At 37.7% G+C, this 19,579-nt stretch overlaps 3 protein-coding genes across 4 annotated transcripts; 1 reads left to right on the forward strand and 2 right to left on the reverse strand.

Annotated features, from left to right (window-relative positions):
• Positions 1-1,401: 1,401 nt before the first annotated feature.
• On the forward strand, positions 1,402-2,146 carry LOC122022339 (dof zinc finger protein DOF1.7-like). Its single transcript, XM_042580302.1, has one exon. It carries the CDS (start codon positions 1,482-1,484, stop codon positions 2,127-2,129), a length of 648 nt encoding a protein of 215 aa, XP_042436236.1. The 5' UTR covers positions 1,402-1,481; the 3' UTR covers positions 2,130-2,146.
• A 275-nt stretch (positions 2,147-2,421) lies between these two features.
• On the reverse strand, positions 2,422-11,172 carry LOC122024315 (2-oxoisovalerate dehydrogenase subunit alpha 2, mitochondrial-like). The gene is made up of 9 exons (XM_042582919.1): positions 10,843-11,172; positions 4,270-4,407; positions 3,946-4,128; positions 3,688-3,845; positions 3,520-3,619; positions 3,331-3,442; positions 3,117-3,256; positions 2,842-3,027; positions 2,422-2,749 (listed from the first exon to the last, which is right to left on the reverse strand). Exons 1-9 carry the CDS (start codon positions 11,008-11,010, stop codon positions 2,582-2,584), a joined length of 1,353 nt encoding a protein of 450 aa, XP_042438853.1. The 5' UTR covers positions 11,011-11,172; the 3' UTR covers positions 2,422-2,581.
• A 793-nt stretch (positions 11,173-11,965) lies between these two features.
• On the reverse strand, positions 11,966-19,077 carry LOC122022619 (zinc finger protein BRUTUS-like). 2 transcript variants are annotated; one of them, XM_042580655.1, is made up of 12 exons: positions 18,886-19,077; positions 18,440-18,798; positions 17,806-18,034; positions 17,557-17,725; positions 16,217-17,461; positions 15,961-16,132; positions 15,670-15,891; positions 14,457-14,594; positions 13,904-14,138; positions 13,716-13,775; positions 12,389-12,460; positions 11,966-12,200 (listed from the first exon to the last, which is right to left on the reverse strand). In XM_042580655.1, exons 1-12 carry the CDS (start codon positions 19,063-19,065, stop codon positions 12,066-12,068), a joined length of 3,216 nt encoding a protein of 1,071 aa, XP_042436589.1. In that variant the 5' UTR covers positions 19,066-19,077; the 3' UTR covers positions 11,966-12,065. The 2 variants fall into 2 exon arrangements, with proteins under 2 accessions (XP_042436589.1, XP_042436590.1); XM_042580656.1 differs by lacking the exons at positions 11,966-12,200; positions 12,389-12,460; positions 13,716-13,775; positions 13,904-14,138 and adding an exon at positions 14,156-14,362.
• Positions 19,078-19,579: the final 502 nt, after the last annotated feature.

Below are 19,579 nucleotides of genomic sequence, written 5' to 3' on the forward strand. Positions count from 1 at the left end.
CGAATAAAGTGTGATAGGGAAAGATGAACAAAAGGGAAGAACGAGAAATCAGTGGATCAATTGCTTCCGGTCCAGGCAGTTAAGATGCGCTGCCTCCAATCCATCTTCTTTTCCGATCGTTCTTCAACTTTCTGCAGAAAAAACAGGGAAAGGAGGCTTGTGTAGACGGTGCGAGCAGGCAAACAGCCAACAGTGCAGGCCGCACGACCAGTTGGACGTACAGGCCGTGCAAGTCGCGTGATCAACTGGCCGTGCAGGCCGAACGAGCAGCCAGTCGTGTCGCCTTGCTCAAGCGGCGCAGCAGGCCTTGTTGCCTTGTGCGAGCGGAGCAGCCGGTTGTTTTGCCCCACATGAGCAGCCGAGCAAGGAAGCCAACGGCGCCCGGGGCTCGCATGAAAACAGAGATGCGTCGAAAGAGGGAGGAACGAGTTTCCGTACGATTTGGATGGATAAAAAATAGTCCAAAATTCGATCCACAGGCGAATTTATAAATCTGTCCGTTCATTATTTCATGTTAAGTAAACAAGGAAAAGGACAGTCAATCTATCCATTGGGATGAAGTAAACATGAGAACATTTTCCACGCAAAAAACTTTCTTCAGTTTTCAAATCCAACCCTCCAAGTAAACATAGCATTAATGTGGTGGCTCGGCACAACAGGTGTAAAATGACCGACATGAGAATCATCCTCATGGCATGGGAGAACGCCCTATCACTTACCACCGCATTAACTGGTTCAATTGCGGTAGGCATAACTATATTTCGACAACATTGTATCGGCGCTGTTGTCATTGTAGGTGCTGCTAACAGTGGCAGACGTCTGTGTCAGAGTTCTTGCACCGTCAGACTGCTATTTTCGTTTCATGCATGCAATTGCAGGAGCTCGATCGCTTACCTCCTCCTCCTCCTCCTCAGTCTCTATCAATTCATCAAGTCGGCAAATTCCAAATGCTACCAGCCAAATTGGCCTACTGCAATCTCTTCAAGAATCCTACTGCCCACTCGCCATCGCTTCGGCAGATGCACCTCCCACCACAACACTACTGTCTCCCGCCTGCTGCTGCATGCATACATGCATGCCGCATTAATGATTCAGTTATAGAGAAACGCACGTCTGTTGCTCGTGCCGTCAATTATTGAGCTGGGGCTACCCAAAGGGTCGATCGATGCGATGGATTGGACGGAAACACCGTAAGAGCCGATCGAGAGTTGGGAGCAAAGACAGCCGCTTTTCATCGCCTCGCGGATCCCCTGCAAATTACGCCATGTAGCCAGCAGCCTTTTTTGTATCAGCTCCGTACAGACCAAGACAACACGTCGAATGTGTTCCTTCTATATATTATTTATCCTCCGCGCAACCCGAGAATATACTTCTTCTTCATCTTCTTCTTCGTGTAAACTCTTCTCTTCTATCTCTTCTATCAAATTATAAAGAAAGATAAGATCTAAAGGAAGATGCTGGTTTATTGAAAGGAGAGGGAGATGGGGATGGAGAGTATAGGGGAATCTCGGAGGCGGCCGGCGGAGGGGGATTCAGCGCCGGCGGCGGGAGGCGGAAGGGAGCGGTGCCCTCGGTGCGAGTCGCGGGACACCAAGTTTTGTTACTACAACAACTACAACATGTCGCAGCCCCGGCACTTCTGCAAGTGCTGCCGTCGCTACTGGACGCTCGGCGGCGCGCTCCGCAACGTCCCCATCGGCGGGGCCTCCCGAAAGCGCTTCCGTCGCTGGCCGAATCAGGCCGAGTGCCGGCCAGGCCGAAACCTTCCCCCGCCCCTGCTATCTGGCTTGGTAGGGCTCTCCTCGGATTTGCCGGCCGGCCACGGGTCGCTGCTCCCCGGTGGCGCAGAACTCATGCGGCTGGACGAGCCTTTCCTGCCAGGTCTGGGGCTGGGTCTCGGGATCGGGTGCGGCTCCGGGGCGGCGGAGGAGATGGCCGGCTTCGGCCTTGGCCACGGCATGCTGTGGGGGACTCACTCGCTTCTCGACGAGTCCGGAGACGCGTGGCGTGTGGGAAGTGGCGTAGACTACTTCGTGACGTCGGGTCCGGCAACTTCCGGGGTTCGGACTGACTTCGCAGTTTCCGCTCCAGCCGACGCAGGCGGCGCTCCGGTCAGTGACTTCCATTAGCTAGTTCAAACCTACAGTGGGGGTTTCCAGTTCTGTTTACTCTGTATGTTTTCTTTTCTTATTAATCATTTACTAATTAATAGTGTCATTACTGCTCTAAGATTCTTTAATCCCCCCCCCCCCCCCCCCCCCACCCCCCCAAGTGCTACTTAACTCACATCCATTAAAATATTCAAAACCTGTCTACTTTTTGAGTTAATTAAATGAGTTAATTGAGTTGAACCATGACTCAGCATCTACTTGGAAAGTGAATAACTAAGTTTAACGATGAGAAAAGGTTGACACAATGAGCTGAATACGCTTGAACTTATGATTTTGACTTATTTATCAATACTTTTTCTTGGGTCAGTACATTGACTTTGAATACTCGCCTTCAGCTAAACAATGGTAGATGCTCCACTGCTGGCCTGGTGAGCATCCCAGAATGCGAGTAATACTTGCACATGATTTTGTCACACAGGTACATCGGATGGATAATCATTAGGATTCTTCTTGATTATTTCTCGCAGAGTTCTCTCTTGCTCCTGCAGGTTTCGAGGAACTTGGTCATACACATCGGTGAATAGCTCGCTCAATGATGGCTTTTGAGTTCTCTCTGCCATCTGAATAGCTCGCAATAACTGAAATGAACGTTGCACAGTGGCATTCTAGTCAATGTTGCTGAAAATAGAAAAGAGTGGCTTAGTAATATAGGTTGCAGATTGATAGATACCTCCTTCCTGGTATTGTTTCTATGCTCCTCTTCCGCAACATCGCTCCACCAACCATTTCCTTCAACCCATTTTCTGAACTTTGACACTGGGTCTCGAGCAGTTCTCCAGTGTTCTATCTCATCTGTGGAACGATACTTGGTGGAGTCATCTGATGTAGAGTGATGACCCACCCTGTATGTGAGTGCCTGTTCATTTTAGACAAATCAAATTTCACATAACTTATGTCTAGATTAGCTGATGGCAGATATATTGCAACATAAAAATGGAGCTGTACCTCAATTAAAATTGGCCTGGATTCACGGATGGCCATTTCACGAGCAGCATGAACTGCACTATAAACAGCAAGAGCATCATTGCCATCAATGCGAATACTATGAATTCCATAGGCCTGTCCTCGAACGACAGCGCCATCACCTTCCATTCCAAAAAAAACATGGCATATAAGCTTGAGATGTCGTGAGGAAATTATTATAAGTTTAAGTTTGTACTTCGGAATTGCTCTGTCGTAGGGGTGCTTATTGCCCAACCATTGTTGCGGCAAAAGAAGATGACAGGTACCTCCATTACAGCAGCAAAGTTTAAAGCAGCATGGAAATCTCCCTATGTAAAAATCTTATCATTAAAAGATACTGATTATGAAGAGAATTCAGTCGATTCAAGTGAGCTTGTTCTAATACCTCACTGGTGCCACCATCTCCAAAGTATGTGATCGTGCATGCCTTTTTGCCATCCATCTTAAGTGAATAAGCAGCTCCAACAGCATGAGGAATCTGTGTTCTGCAAAGCACTATATGTGAGCAGATTTCACTAAAGCTTTCCCATTCAAATAGGAAATAAGTTCTCACGCAATAGGTGATGACACTGTGTAGTAATTGAGACGGTTAGATCCATAGTGGATTGGCATTTGACGTCCTTTACCATAGTCTAGTTTATTGCCAAAACATTGATTTGCAAACTCTTGAAGAGTGAAGCCACGCCACAAAAGCACACCAGGCTCCCTGTACTAGATTAAGAATTTATTTTCCATACAGACAATGGTAGATTAAGATTTTATGCCAGCAATAATAGGAATGAAACAAAAGTCAGTAAGTTTGGTTCTATACTTGAGGAAAGACGATATCATCTATTTTTAGTGCAGCAGCTGATGCAACATTAATAGCTTCCTCACCAATTGAGGTAAGATAAAAGGAAATTCTTCCTTGTCTTTGAGCCTCATAGAAAATGGTATCCATAACTTGCAAAGTGACCATGTCAATATACATTTTCACAGCATCTTCCTTGCTCAGCTGATAGACCAAACTACATCTATTAGGTGGTTACATTAGATTATAATAATTCATTTTTCTTTTTGAGGACACTTAAAGTATTTAAATTTGAATACTCCTTTTCTTCGGTATAGTAAAAAGGGATATGCAAAGGACTCAAACCTCTTGGAATTTGCTCTTTGAGAATGTTTGCCCATTGTCATCAAGAACACAGTAGCAGTTAATTCGCTCACTGGTAGACCCCGGCAAAAAATTCATTTCAGGGACAAACATAACCTTCCCTCCTGGAAAATCAAGCTCCTGATATGACAACAATGAAACTCATAATAAGCAGAAGCCTTAAGCAGCAAAAGTCAAAAACATAAGACTTGAAAATAAGAGAAAATAAACAGTGTCTTAAATGTTGGTCTTGTAATCTTGCCCAATACTGAGTTTGAAATTTCCTGGTATTGATACTTCAAGTTGGTTACCATCCACTACAATACATCTTCGAAAGCAGTCTAAAGTGTACCATCACTTTTCCCAATCAGTTATTTACACATTATCAGGTTAAGATCTCTTTCTCAACTCTATCAACTCAATATGTACTAAACTGGCACTAAATACAAAATCCTCAGTTATCAAATTCTTATGTTCTCAAGATACATGATCAAGTTAGCATTTGATAAAAGGGGCATATAGGTCCCAGGGTTCCTTGATTATGGACAAATCATAGACTAATATTTTCTCAAGTTTGGTTTTAATGCAATTAATTATTTAATGTCTTTGTTGGGGTATTTCTATAATAGATATAATATGAGCAAAGGAAATAAAGTCAGGTGATGCTTAGTCAAGTTTAGATCAGGTCAAATAGAATTTTCCTAAATGGAACCAGTTTGACTGAGTCAAAAGGAGGGGATGAAGTGAAAGTCAACATACCTGACTTGTTAGAGGTTCAGTTGAGTTGGTTCGACTGGTTCTAGGACAATGAAAGATGGGGACTAGAAAATAGCTTAGGCGTATGGTGGAGCTTGGGTTAGGTGGTTTAACTATTGTACATAGATGTGGCATTGCAAAAATATTATGGTTCGAAGTGAGGCCAAGGAGTGTCCATGTTAGGGAGAACTTTGCTGCTCTTTATGCATTCCATGATAACCTCAATTTTAGTCTTTCTCCTTGACCTCTTACACCATGTTGCTGACCGTTAGTAGATCCAGCTACTTTCTGTTTTTATAAAGCTTCTCCAACTTAACAAGTGTAATTCTTGAATTGACTCTATTTCGATTTGTTAGATCAGTTCCTATGCACACTTTTTTTTGCCTCATAAAAGTTTTCCAGGTTACATTCAGTTGCAGTTACACATTAATCACTCCCCTCGAAGCATTGTTCGTAAAGTTCAGCGTGGCATTCTCTTATATCTTTTCCACTTCTTCCTCAAGTCACTCCCATATTAACTATTACCTCCTACGCATGACACCTACCACTATAAAGTACCTTTATTTTCATACCTTTATTTTCATTCATTTTCACCTATCGCATTTCTTAGATCCTCAAATGTTTGCTTTGACCCTAATTTGGCCTTTGTTTACATTGGTGTTTCAACTTTCATTGCAGTAAGTTGTTTTTCCCATACTCGCCCCTTTATGTTCCATACAATGCTTCACTTACTGGACTATTTATCTTGTTTCCATGTTCTACTCATGTTACAAGACCAATTCAACCAAACGCACCTAGTTTTTGGTTCCACTTTTCTACTTTACTAGCTTCTTTTTAATTAGATCAAACTAATATCATTTTTCTCATACACTACCTAAGTCATACACTACATGGAACACCCTGTAGAGTCCATGACCCTTGGAAGGAGTTCATTCTAAGACTTCAAGTATCATTGCATTCAAACTTGGGAAAATCTACCTCAAATAGCAGATTCCTAGCTCCTAACTCTTTCTTGCTTCATGCCCCCTCCCCTCTAAAGCTTATGGTTCTCTAAACTGTTAAACTATCTTTCAAGGCTTGGTTGTTAATACAGTGACCTAGCATATATTTAGGGTTTTGTTTCTTTCAAATTTAACACAACTTTTTAACGTGTTAAAATTTAGCATCCATTATTTTCCATTTGGTTGTTGTTAAAAAAATAATGTGACATCCATGCAGTATGTTGACACACATGTGACATGCATATTATGATGTCTATGGAATATTCATCTGATTAACCTTTTTCATCCCTCCCCTTCTACAAAAACCACAACCCTCATTCCTCTTCTTTTCCTTCCCAAACAATACTGCCACCGAGACCTCCTCTATGACTGTCTCCATCCACTCGTTGTAGTATCTAGGCACCACCCTCAGAGTCTTAGACATGGGCGCAATCTATTAATGGTGGCCATCATCACAACCACATAACTTGGCAATGATGGCATTTTGCAGGCTAGAGGAGACATTTTGCAAGCTAAAGGAAAAGATTATTAGTGACAGTGCTTTAAACACAATCAAAATTTTAAAAAGGGTCACTATAAATTATAATTACATGTTTAATTCATGAAATGATTCTTATTACCAATCTTGTTGACTTTATATAACTGGAGGATTGTGATAAAAGAACATAATATCATTACTTCAATAATAAATGAATTCATATTGATATGTGACGATTCTAAAGCAAATAGTGATATTGTTGAAAAGCTTATGGTCATAGTGATCTTAAAAATAGGATGTTAACTTCTCAATATGACTTGTGTGTTATATTTTTTTCGGTAGATGATCTTACACCTATAGACATGCTAATGTCAAAACAAATGCATGAATACTAATGCCCCAACCTACACCTTACTCATCATGATTTTATCAAATGAACTGTTGGATGATGTGTCTTCATAAGACAAACACTAATCCAAGTCTTAGAAGCATGTTGTGAATGGAATAGTAAGAAGAATGTAATATATAGTAACCATGCTAACCATGCAATAGAAGGCTTTATGAGAACCACCACTTCTTGAATAGTAAATAATCCTTATGTGTTTGCTAAGGCAAATCAACTTGTGCCGACTTAAAGCAATGAAGAAAGTCTTCATATGGAATCAAAGATTTCGATCACTTAGACAAATCATGCTTGGCATGCTACACAAGTAACTTGAGAAAGAAATGATGGATAACTAAATGTTATTTTTCTTATTCAATTAATAAGAGTTAATTATAGTAATTAATTATAAATTTAATTTAAATTTTATTTGTCAATTTATTTTATTAAATTAAGATAGAAGTTATTAAATTAAAAGTTAATTTGCTGTATAAATCTAAAAGGTTAAATTGATAATTAGTCACTAAGAGTTAATTAGACTTTAACTTAAATATATTTCAGCTTAATTATTTTTTTCACAAAAGTTATATAATTAATTGAGCATCATAAGTAATTTTTAAAAAATACAAAGATGCTAAAATTTCTAAGGTTTAGGATCATTTTATAATTTTCCAAAATTAATTAATTAATTAGTCGACAATAAAAAGGATGGGATCTTAACTATTCTATTAGTTGAGATCCAACAACTAATATTAGATTTCACAACCTATATATGTGTGGCTTAGGTTGAGATCTAAGTAAGACAACATAATTCTAATTAGATTAGAATCCTAGTCATCATCCTTTGTTTCTCTCTTCTTTTTCGACCGCTAATCAAACCAATATCTCCTCCTCCTCCACTAAAGGCATTAGCAACCTCTATTGTGAGTGGATATCATGCAATGTGGATAAAATAGAGGATATGCATCCTATCATGTTTACATTTCTCACAAAGGTATGACGAATTTATTCATAATTTTATTTATTGTTATTTTTTAAGATAGACCTAACATCATAAGGAAATTTCATTGATGGCCAGGGTTCACACAAAAAAAATGGCAATTCTACTGTGACGGTGTGTTGCCTCTCAATGTACTAATATCCTAACAAGGACGGGGGTAGCCCAAGTTATTAATAAAGGCTAGGGAGGAGGGGTGGGAGGCAGGTTCACATAAAAAAATTTGACAATTCCACTGTGATGGAATGTTGTCTCTCATTATGATAATCCCAACAAGGATGAGGATAGTGTTGCCTAAGTTATTAATAGAGGAAGTTGGGGAATGGGTGGGAGGTGGTAAGGAAGGCAAGAGGCTGGCCAATGAATTGCATGTTGACGATGATACTAGAGGATTTGTTTGGGTAATATTTTAGGACAAAGGAAAGAAAGTGCTGACGTGGTAGTGGGTTGCCACACTAAGTGGATGGACACAACAATGGAGGATCTCTATGTGATCATGGGTTTTGGAGAGGGAGAATGGTGGAAGAGGTGGTAGTGGATGGGTCATGAAGAGGGAGAGGATTTAATAGGATGAATATTCAACATAAGTATCTTAATATTCATTTTATGGGCTTGGCAACATGTCACATGGATGCTACTTTAGCGATCAAATAACAAAGTTGACGGATGGAAGATTTTAACATGACGTTTGCAGATTGTGTTATATTAAATAACAACAAAAGGTTATGTTGGATTTAAGAAAGCCCCTAAAGGTTGCTAAATTGATTTATTAAGCCTCAAGGCTTTCTTGATATTGATTTCCATTCCCATCTTACATTTTTATTATCCACCCAGTAACCTTTCAAGCTTACTCCAATGTGTCATCCGTCATTGTTCACCTACAAAATCCACCACCTATAGGGCTTCCCTAGAGTACACTTTGCTAGGAATTTTCAGTCTCTCAGATGCTCCATGCCATATTTCATTGATCACCAACAAGCTCACCTCGCTACAAGATGTCAAATCATCAAACCAATATCCTCTCTATGCTGCTTGTCTAAGAGTTCACCTTGGTAGGAATTTCTGATCTCTAAGATGTTTCATACCATTATTCTTCGATCAGGTCTAAATCCACCCATTACAAATCTTTAGTAATTGAGAAAAACCATACAACTTGACTGTCAAGTCATCCATAAACCATAATAGCTCAACCTCATTCAGTCATGAGCTTTGCAAGCTATATGTGCACTTTATCAAATTTAAATACACTTGATGTACACATAAAAAAAAAAGGTTAAATCTAACTTAAATTCATTATTGAACACGACAAAATAAACCAATAACCATGTCATATCTGACTACTTATTAGCATAATTTCATCAACAAGTCATGCCTTACCTAGGTCCAAACCAAGTCAAATCCATGTGTCAAACCTCATACGTAGCTATCGTCGTGGGAACAACTTGTATCAACAAGTATACTGAGTTTTGACTATCACAAGTTAGATTTATGTATATGCAACAAAATTGTGTATGTTATAGCTCCTTCCATATAATGCTAATCTAGGTTAAACCATATGATTGCCCCCTCTAATCAAAATTAAGTTATTATTTATTTTATTCCATTAAGAAATCAAATAAAATAAGCAACAGCAAATTTTATGATTAAATGCTTTTAATATAGAAAAATTATGTCGACCCTCGATAACATCAACATAATAGAAGAGAGAGGCAAACAATGATCATGATATATGAAAATCAGAATAGAATAGAATTCAACTTAACATAACCTAACTTTTATGCTACTATCAATTTGGCTTAATTATGATTTTGTATATCAAGGTGAAAAGATTTGTACTTCTCAATCATCATGTTAATGTCAAGTTCACCAACTTTGTGTCTCAGATTTTTCTAATTTACATCATCTTTGGCATTAGAATTCCACTCCTATTGACCTTATACTTTTATCATGTTTTATTTCTTTTGTATAATAGGTTTGACTGATTTCTAATGTATTCAATTTCAAATCCAATAAGCTTTCTTTTCTATTTTTAGATTGAATCTTATTGAATTGAATGAATCTCGTTGTTATTTTATATTCTAATCCATATATGAGAATCATCTTATTTTATATGTGAATCTTGAATTTTACAACCATAACCATTATTGTGGTATGCAATAATTTAGAACTTTGGTCATGTAGTAATCTGTTAAATCTAGAAGAGCACACAAATCATTCAAAGAGTTAAATGGGCCATCCGTGGAGTAGAAGAGCACGCGACCATAACCATTATTGTGGGCATGTTCTAGGCATCTTATATTTCTGAAGCTTTTTTCAAATCACCTTTGAGGCTAGGCAAATCATTTGACTCAATTCTAGTCAATCTACAAACTGAAGATACTTGCAGCACCTTTAGTTAGAGCAATAATGTTAAAGAAAGTAGCATTCATCCTGCAATCACTATCATAGCCATCCTAAGTAGACACGAACTAGTCAAATAGCAACCTAGAACATTCATTATGGTCGATGCCGTATTCATATTGTTTCATATTATATGTTCTGCCTTTAACACCTCTATAAATTGAGGATCCGTAATGCCATTGCAAGGCAGAGTATACCAACATCAGCTCCTTATAAAACCTCATAGCATTACTGAGTACATCGTAAATAATCACAGATAGATGACATGGATCATGGAGGACGAGTACCAGACGAATCCTATAAAGTTTAAAATCAAATGTCATATGCAATTTTCCAAAGAACTTCCCTCCAAAAACTTCCACAGATTTTTCAGGCGTCAGAAAAATTAGAAAACCAAGAAAATAGTATCAAAATAGTTGTGATACATCAACATTTGGGACTTTCCAATGGGACCATTTTGGTACACATCTCAACTAATAGCATTAAAGACGATAAGTTTCTTCGAGGAGCTTACTCATAAAGTTGGTTTGCGAATGAAACGGGGCATGGGGAAGGATGAAACCTGATGTCGGTAAGGATCATCCGTAGGAGACAACACAGTGTCGCCCGCTTTCAAGGTTCCATGGCGGCGTATCGAACTCAGGCATCCTCCTGCGGCCGGAGAAGTCATCGACGACGTCCTTGCCAGATGGCGGGCCAAGGTGGAGGATCTCGCGAACCAGCCGGCCATTGTGCAAGAAATCGGAAATGAGGGAGAGAGGAGGTAGGGGAAGAAAATGGAGCGACAGTCCTCTCGTTATCCAGAAGAGGGATGAGTCATGGGAAGAGAATTGCGTGGTGGTCTTATCATTACGAGGAAAGTTGTGATCGTTTGGCAAAGCGGAGAGGGTAAATGGGTAATGAAGCGTGGTGATCTTATCATTGTGTGGGGTGCTGCAGTTTATCACGTCTGTATCTGGAGCAGAGAGATATCGCCCATCTCAAGCTATTCGGGACAATCGCCACGGTGAGATGACATTTTATCTTAGCGCAATACATTTTATCCCTGTTAAAAAGTGAACACCCTGGATGAACCGCTCAACTAGAAATTAATCTCAAGGCCCAGCGCGAAGGTTTTCATTATTTTAAGATTTTAATAATTTAAAATTTATTACGAAAGCGTAGGTTTTCACAATTTCTAGGTTTTAGTAATTTAAACTTTATCAAGTTTGGAGCGTCAAGGTTGTCATAATTTAACAGCAATCGCGTGGTGTCCAGTCATCAGATATTTATTAAAGATCCATCCCTCACTCGACACCGCTATTGGATACTTTATGAGAAATAGAATTTCCTACATTTGACTATTGTCCTTTACTTGTTATAAATTAATTATTATATTTTTAATTTATGACTGACGGAAAATTTCTGTGATTAAAACTAGTCGGGTTTATCAGTACTTTTTTTTTACTTTGTTATAAATTATATTATATTATATCACTCGGTCATTGGGCTGAACGATTTTTGTTCCATGACAAAGAAGATCATTGCACTTAAAATCTGCATCCACGTTGCGATACGTAAAGAGGGCGACATGATACACAGACCACACTACAAGTTGGAAAAACAATCATTTTGAATCAGTATTTGCACTTTTTGTGCATTTCTGAAGAAAACAAAAAAAAACCAAATTGATAGGCTATGGACTATGAGATGAGTGCTACAGCACAAATGTGATTTACTGCTAAGAGTATATTTACACTCCTGGGGGGAAAATATGAAAAAGGGAACGAAACAAAGATTCTTCCCCTAGTGCGAGGTAGGACAATCTGACATGTCAGTCTTGATCACCCGAGTATTGTAAGACCCACAAAAACCACATTTGTGATAAAGCCAGTGGAAGGGGGATGTGCCCTTTTTGCCGCAATCATTACATAATATATCCTGGGGAACACCAATCAATAAATAATTAGCCACATCGTTTAATCTAACTATACTACTATAAAATATTACATTCCCAATTTGTCCAATTTTATCGCCAAAAAAAATGGAAAATGAAGTTAGGAGAGAAGAACAAATCTCAGTCGGTGGAAAAATTTGTTTCTTGATTGTATCGTATGGTTTATTCTCACCTGGCATCGGTCTCGGTATTCTTCAGGAAGTTCTTCAGCGGCCAACAAAGCGTCCAGCATGCCAAAGTATACCTGCAGAAAGATATTAGTTCCAGTTAGAAAAATAGTTAGTAATGTATTCACTAAAGCCTGTTCTAAAAAAGAGTTGCATGGCAGTTACTACTGCAACACATGTTAGTTCTAGTGCTGCCTTTATGCATAATAATTAACTTTGCCTACTCATTCATTTTTACAACCAGTTGATTCGGAATATAAGGTTTAAATATGAATCAGAAATAGTGAAATTGAGAAAGCTTTCCTGTGTTTTGAACTAACACAAATGAAATGTGATCCCTATGAAACCCGAAATATACATATTGTTAAACGTACTATTTGACTAAAGCAGAAAGACTGAGCATACTGTATAAATAAAATTAATCAGGTGAAAAATTTCTGCAAATAAGGCAGACGAAGAAAACCAGTTGATCTTTTTTTAGTTGTGGTTTACCCTTAAATAATAGGATGAAGATAGGTATGGAGGTCAAGATAAGTTTAAGATTGGTAGTATTTAGGACAAGGGATAAGTCCATATCAGCTAGACTCAACACCAATGAGGGGTTATGGTATTAGACCAGAATAAGTTGATGGGATGAAAACCAAACAACAATATAGCCAACCAGAACCAACCGCATATTCTTGAGGTCAATAAATGTGAAGAATCCCCAAAAAGATGGTTTCATGATTAGGAAAATTTCAGCGATGAACTTTTATGCAGCTCAGATTGAAAAGTCTAATAAATAATTTACATTTGAAACAATATATCATAGCTAATTAAAGAACTTATAGGCATCAGTAAAATAGTAACTTAAAATAATGAAATTAAAAGGTCCAAGGGTGAAGGAATATTTTGATAGTCCAGGAGAATTTTGCAAAACTTATGGCAAAGTGAAATGGCCAGTTACGGATTTGTATCACTATCAAATGATAATGTCACGAGTAACAGTGTTCCTTAAATACAAATACAAATTGATTATCAAATCAAGCAGGGATATTAAGAAAATTTTCAACAATAGCCTTCAAGAAATACTATTAATTGGCAAATTATTTAATGTTCTACTGGCCATTACCATTAACAAATTGAAGTTTCTAGAGAAAATCAAGGACTCGATATTACATTGAAACATGGAAGCAAGAAATGTGATTCTCCGACCTACCCTAATTGCTAGTAAAGATAAGAGAGAACAAGCCAAAGAATTAGCCAGATTCATTGCTTCTTGGATAAATTACTGTGAATGAATCCATACCACATTGGTATCAAATTATCATGAAAGAAGTTATGATATCTTACAGCCATGTCTCCCAAGGATTTGCTGCAAACTGGACAGGTATAGTGACTGCATGTGTAAGCCTACACAAACATAGAATGAAAAAGGGGCCAGTTATTAGCCTTTTTCATGAACCAAAGAAATGCAATAAGATAGCACAGCTATTAAAAAAAACCCTCATCAGAGAAAATTTAAAAGCAACAAAGCATACCTGGAAGCATGCTGAATGCATGAAATGTCCACAAGGTAGAGCTCTTACAGCTGCACTTGATGTGAATAAAAAGTCACAACAAATAGGACAATTTGTTTCTAAACCTCTTTCCCGGCACTTGTGTTCCTTCAATTTCATTCCTAAGCAGCAATTGCATGTCATACAATGAAAGAAATCCGTGCCAAGTCCCTTTCCAACACGACACAAGTTGCAAAATGGACAATGGTACACACTCCTGGAACACTTCAAGTATTAGCTATTTGAAACAAAAGCACATGTTTCTTAAGGGTTTAGCTGCCAAAAAAGCTCTGCATACAATATAATTGTTACACTTTGCAATAAAACTCATAACATATGCAAAAAAGTTGATATCCTGAATAAATTCTTGTAAAAGCCATGTGTTCCTAAGAAAAATAGCTCAGATACTTGACAAATGTTATCAAATAAAACTTACAGAACCTGCAATAGAAAATAAATAGATAAATCAACATTGAAACAGGAAGACGACTTTCATAATGCTAAAGGATAAAGGATTGAGTATTAAGTGTTCTACCTTTCATCATCAAAAAATTTGCAAATACTGCAAAAGTACTTCGCCATTGAGAATCCACTGCAGGAAGGTGTTTTGCAAGTTGGGCCTATAGGTTGAACCTTCAGACAATGCATACACATCATTTCACTCGTTGCTTTTCTACAAAGACCAAGGGAAAATGGTAATATAAAATTTCAAATTCCAACTCCTACCTAATGGACCCAAAGCATTATCCCTTTAATTTGTTAACAGAATTGTTAAATTACAGATAAGAGAAAACAATGGTAATCAATTGAAAATATAATAACAAGGTTATACACTTTTACAGGAGTAATTCCTTTGCAACTAGGGGATCAAGAACTAAACCAGAGAAAAGAAGCCCTTTAACCAGTTCAGATTTGGTTAGACACCCTATTTTAATCCTTCAATCACCAAGCTGAGATGGCACATATACTCTAAAACCTAACATAACATACTGAGACATAAGGATTCAAAAATCAGTATCCTGCAACCAATCTGAATCAAGGAAACTTGTGCTTATAAAAGATTTACCATGACTCAGTAAAGCAAATAATTCAATCATGAATGCAAAATGCAACTAACACTCGTAGCATAACATGACCTAGTAAGGAATAGGGTTCAAAAATCAGTATCTTGCAACCAATTGAGGAATAGTCCTGAGATTTTTTTTAATACAAATGGTTGTTACACCTTTGGGCATCAAATTATTACTTTTGGCGGTAATTGGCCAGTTTAGGGTACATAGACAGATGCACGGATACTTTATAACAGCAATAAAGACAGAATTCGGAATACTTCCCATCTATTTTTGGCTCCTAACTACTTTTCTTTCTCGTTCTGTTGTTATTCTCCTAGCACCCCTTTAGTGAAAATGTCATATTTTAACCGATTTATCTTCCACATTTGTCTTCTTGCTACAAATCCCATTAGACTGTAAACCAGTGAGACCATTATGTAAAAATAATAATAAAAAGTTTCAACATAAATGCACAGGAAAAGCAACTCAGTTGACTTCCAATTCACATTGACAAAATCTTCTTTAACAGATATATATAACCTTTTAGCCTATTAATTAGGTATATACACCATAAAAAGGGAATACAACAAAATGTGTCAAATACTCAAACTATATAGAATCAGCATAGATTTGGCCTAAGTATCATGAAAATAGACTGTGAAACTGCCATTTGTTCATCAGAAATAATGTTGATACCTGTCCATGGAATGATCACTAACTTTGTCATGGCAAAATCTGCAGGTGAATAACCTGTTACAGCATGCAGCAACGAGTTTGCAGTTCCTCTTGTAGTGCTCACAACCAAGTATTTGCTTCTCTGGATCACGAAAGGATGGAGAGCACCCAGGTATACTTTCCTCATCTGTAGCCTCCTCAGTTCTGGCTTGTGGTAATTTTTGCTGAGCAGCTATCCACCGACTACAAAATCCATTTGAAATTGCTTTTAGAAGAATTAGCAGCATGACTAAAAATATAAAGAACACAAACCTTGTCATCAAGTTTTGCATAAGATATGCCTTTCTTCTTGGATCAAGTGTTGGATCTCTCGAAACCTTCCTTATCTCTGATTCAAGCTCACTCTGATTCATCCTAAATATATCCTTCCAACCAGGCTTGAACATTTGATCATTTTGCTCAAGACCTTCTTGGCACTCAGTAGCTGCATGGACAAAAAATATATTGATAATTATTTAAATTAGGAGAAAAATCAGGAGTAATAAAACATGGTCTAATGAAAAAACACCTTTTGAAAGACTAGAACATTCTGTTGCAGATGTTGCTGAAGAGGAAGTATCCTTCCACCACTCATCTAGCCACTCATTAAACATTGTATTCTTGGTTGCCTTCTTCCATGTATTCATCATTTTATTCTGTTCCTCTTGACTCAGAGCAGAAGTTACCCAAGGTAACATTGATTGGAGGACCTCTGCTCCCGTTGTTCCAATAATTCGACCAACAATCTTATCTTGCTCTTCCACTGAAAAATGCTTGTCAAACAATGGCCATAACTCAAGTTCTTCTCTAAAGACATGATTATCTAGAGTAACTCGAAGAGATTTGCACATTCCTTGAAGTTTAGTGACAAGTTCATTATGCTTTCTTGTGCAATCAATTACCTGATGAGAAGAGCCAGATTCACTTCCATTTGCAGTATCTTTACAATTGATTGTTCCCAAGGCATCATGATGTTGTGAAAGTTCTGAAAGTAATTCAGAAATATCCTTGAATAGCTTCTCCTCCTGTTTGTGATCCAGAGTGTATGAATGGCTTACATTATGAAGAGTTTCTCTTGACTCTAAAGCAGGGAAGACGATATCATCTTCAGCATTACTATGTGCTCTATATAAACCCCATAATAAGCGAAATCTACCAATGAACTGTCGAAGAACGGCTTCGTCATATGGTATAAGATTTCCAGATTCGTCATCCAAATATTTCACATCTTTACAAATTGCTTTATGAAATTGAAATATGTTGTCAATTGGCCTCAATGTGTTCTCTTTGCTGCATGAGTTCAATTCCATATCTGGAATAAACAGACTGGATTTAATGGAAGGAGCATGAGAATTGTAAGACGAGATCAGTAAAGACTTTGATGCATCAAGTGTGCTTAATCCGATGTTACTGTTAGAGACTCCTAACCCTGGAACACAGCAGGATTTTTTATTACACAGCGCGCTTTCGATGCCATTACTTTCTGAAGGATTGCCATCATTGGAATTCCCACACATGTCTGAAAAGTTGCCACGTTTAACAGGTCTAGCATTGTTCTCAGTGGATGTTACCTCTTTCTTACATCCAAGTAGACAAGCACATGCACATTTGTCTCCGCAATCTTCCTGTGTGTCAGCAGTATCATCTAACGAGAAGCAGCTTATTGCCTTGGAAGAGAAGCATACAAACTTTCCAGCATTATTAATATCCTCATTCCTACCTTTGCATGCCCAACCAGAGAAAAGTGTTACCAGTGCAGTTTCAGAAGACGAGGCTGTCACGTGATATAAGTGTTAGATGGTTTATATATGACACAGGGAAAGACACAGCAAAGATTCAGAAAAACACAAAATGAGAAAGCAATCCAACCTGCCAGGTGCATATTCTGCAGAAAGGTACTTGCATCATTATCACTTAACTTTGCGACAAACCACGGCAAAACATGTTCAAGTAATTTCAAGGGCATAACACACAAACTTCTGAACAAGAGATTTCGCTGTTTTTCAGGAGGAAAATGCATCCTGACTAAAGGAAGAACCTAAAATACAACATCATAATATATTCTCAGATGTTAATAAATGTGAACTGTAAACTTCTACACTGCCGATGACAACCTACCTCAGCTTCCTCGTTATGAAAATGTTTCTGTATGGTATCCATTATTTGATCAGCATGTGAGCACAACTCTGAATAGAATTCTACAGAAGAAGAAGTAGCCCCTGCACTCTGAACTTCTTCAATTAAGCACCTGAACTTGTTAAACTGAAGTTTTTCATTGGCATGCTCTTGAAGAAGGGGCTCCATTCTATCTAGTACTGCCGGAAATATCACTTGATCCTCCGCATAACTGCATTTGCATAGGCAAATCCTTACCCAAATTTATATAACTTCAAGCAACTAAAAAATCAAGAGGCAAATCATTTGCATTTGTTTGTCCCAACTATTTGGGGAAATCTTATTCGTCCATCACTTTCACTGCAAGTTTATATCACTAATAATCTTTGATTCAATCAAACCAATTTTATTATATTAGCAGAGTTTTCTTTGATCTCCCCCTACCTCTTACATCTTCATTCTAATATGTTCGACTTATCAAACAATAAAATATATGTTTCATTTAAACATGTCATTACCACCTCAACATACAGTCTGTCATTTTATCATCCCTGGAGCTACACCCAATTGTCCTAATCCAAAATTCATAACTATCTTGCTTCAATTAAAGGAAAATTATCAAACAAAAATCCTTTACCTGTGAAAGATGCATACATCAGCAATAAATTGAAGCCTTCTGTTGAAGGCAGACAAGTCTGAGAAATAGCCAGAATTTTGGATTTTTCTTGCATCTTCTGCAATATCATGTAATTCCTCCTTAATAGCATTATGCCAATTCAATATTTCATCTATTGGATACAACTCAAGATGATCTGGACCTTGACCATCTGAATCATTATGTTTTCTCTTCCCAGACTTAGAAAGAATAGATGGATAGACATGCCTCTCAGTATAATCATCAGACCAGCCAGACAGAGAACTATGTGAATGAAAATCATCAACACACATTTCACCCTTGTTGGTCATGCTTCTGTCTTCTATCCAAGTGAATATTACCTACATATCAAAAAAATGAATAGAACAGTTCCAGTCAAATGATATTTGGATGTGAGGAGTGGAACCTTGCAGAAAAATAAGTAGTACCTGTTTCAGAATCTTTTCCTTGGGTATTATGTTCTTCAAATAGTTGAGCACATGCTGATGTTCATCTGATGAAATACATGATGAAAGCCAAGGAAAAAACTTTGTCATCATATTCACAGGGATGGTACATAAGAACTCCCAAACCAAATCAGCCTGCTCTTCAAATGAATACTTTTCCATAAGCAAGGGGAAGACCTGTACCAATACCAAACAAATTAACCACAGCTGGCTTTGGAGCAGAAGATCACATAGAAATAGAACTTGAAACATCTAAACTGTTGCAAATTCTAAACAAATGCTTAGTGATCATTAATTAACAAGGCAGATTAAAAAACAATTATCATTACTATATCAGATGAAATGAAAATAAAACAAGCAGTAAGTCATTGTAATGAGTTACGAATCCAACAAAAAGAACAATGAAAACTAGCTCCATGCCCTCACTTGTTAATACAACAACAACAACAACCAAACCGTATCCTACTAGGTAGGGTCGGCTATATAGATCCTTTTACGTCACTTGAGTTCTATTTCCTACTATATCATCATCTATACTTAAATAAATTTTATCTTGTTTTATTGTTAAATAAATTTTATATGGATCCCTCACTTGTTAATGTTCTAGTAAAAACATTACAACCGGGCGACCTTTGGTTAGCTTCATTTGTTTCTAGGACATGAACCTGTGCCTCCC

The sequence above is a fragment of the Zingiber officinale genome, chromosome 9B (genome assembly GCF_018446385.1).
Source record: "Zingiber officinale cultivar Zhangliang chromosome 9B, Zo_v1.1, whole genome shotgun sequence".
Lineage (NCBI taxonomy): Eukaryota > Viridiplantae > Streptophyta > Magnoliopsida > Zingiberales > Zingiberaceae > Zingiber > Zingiber officinale.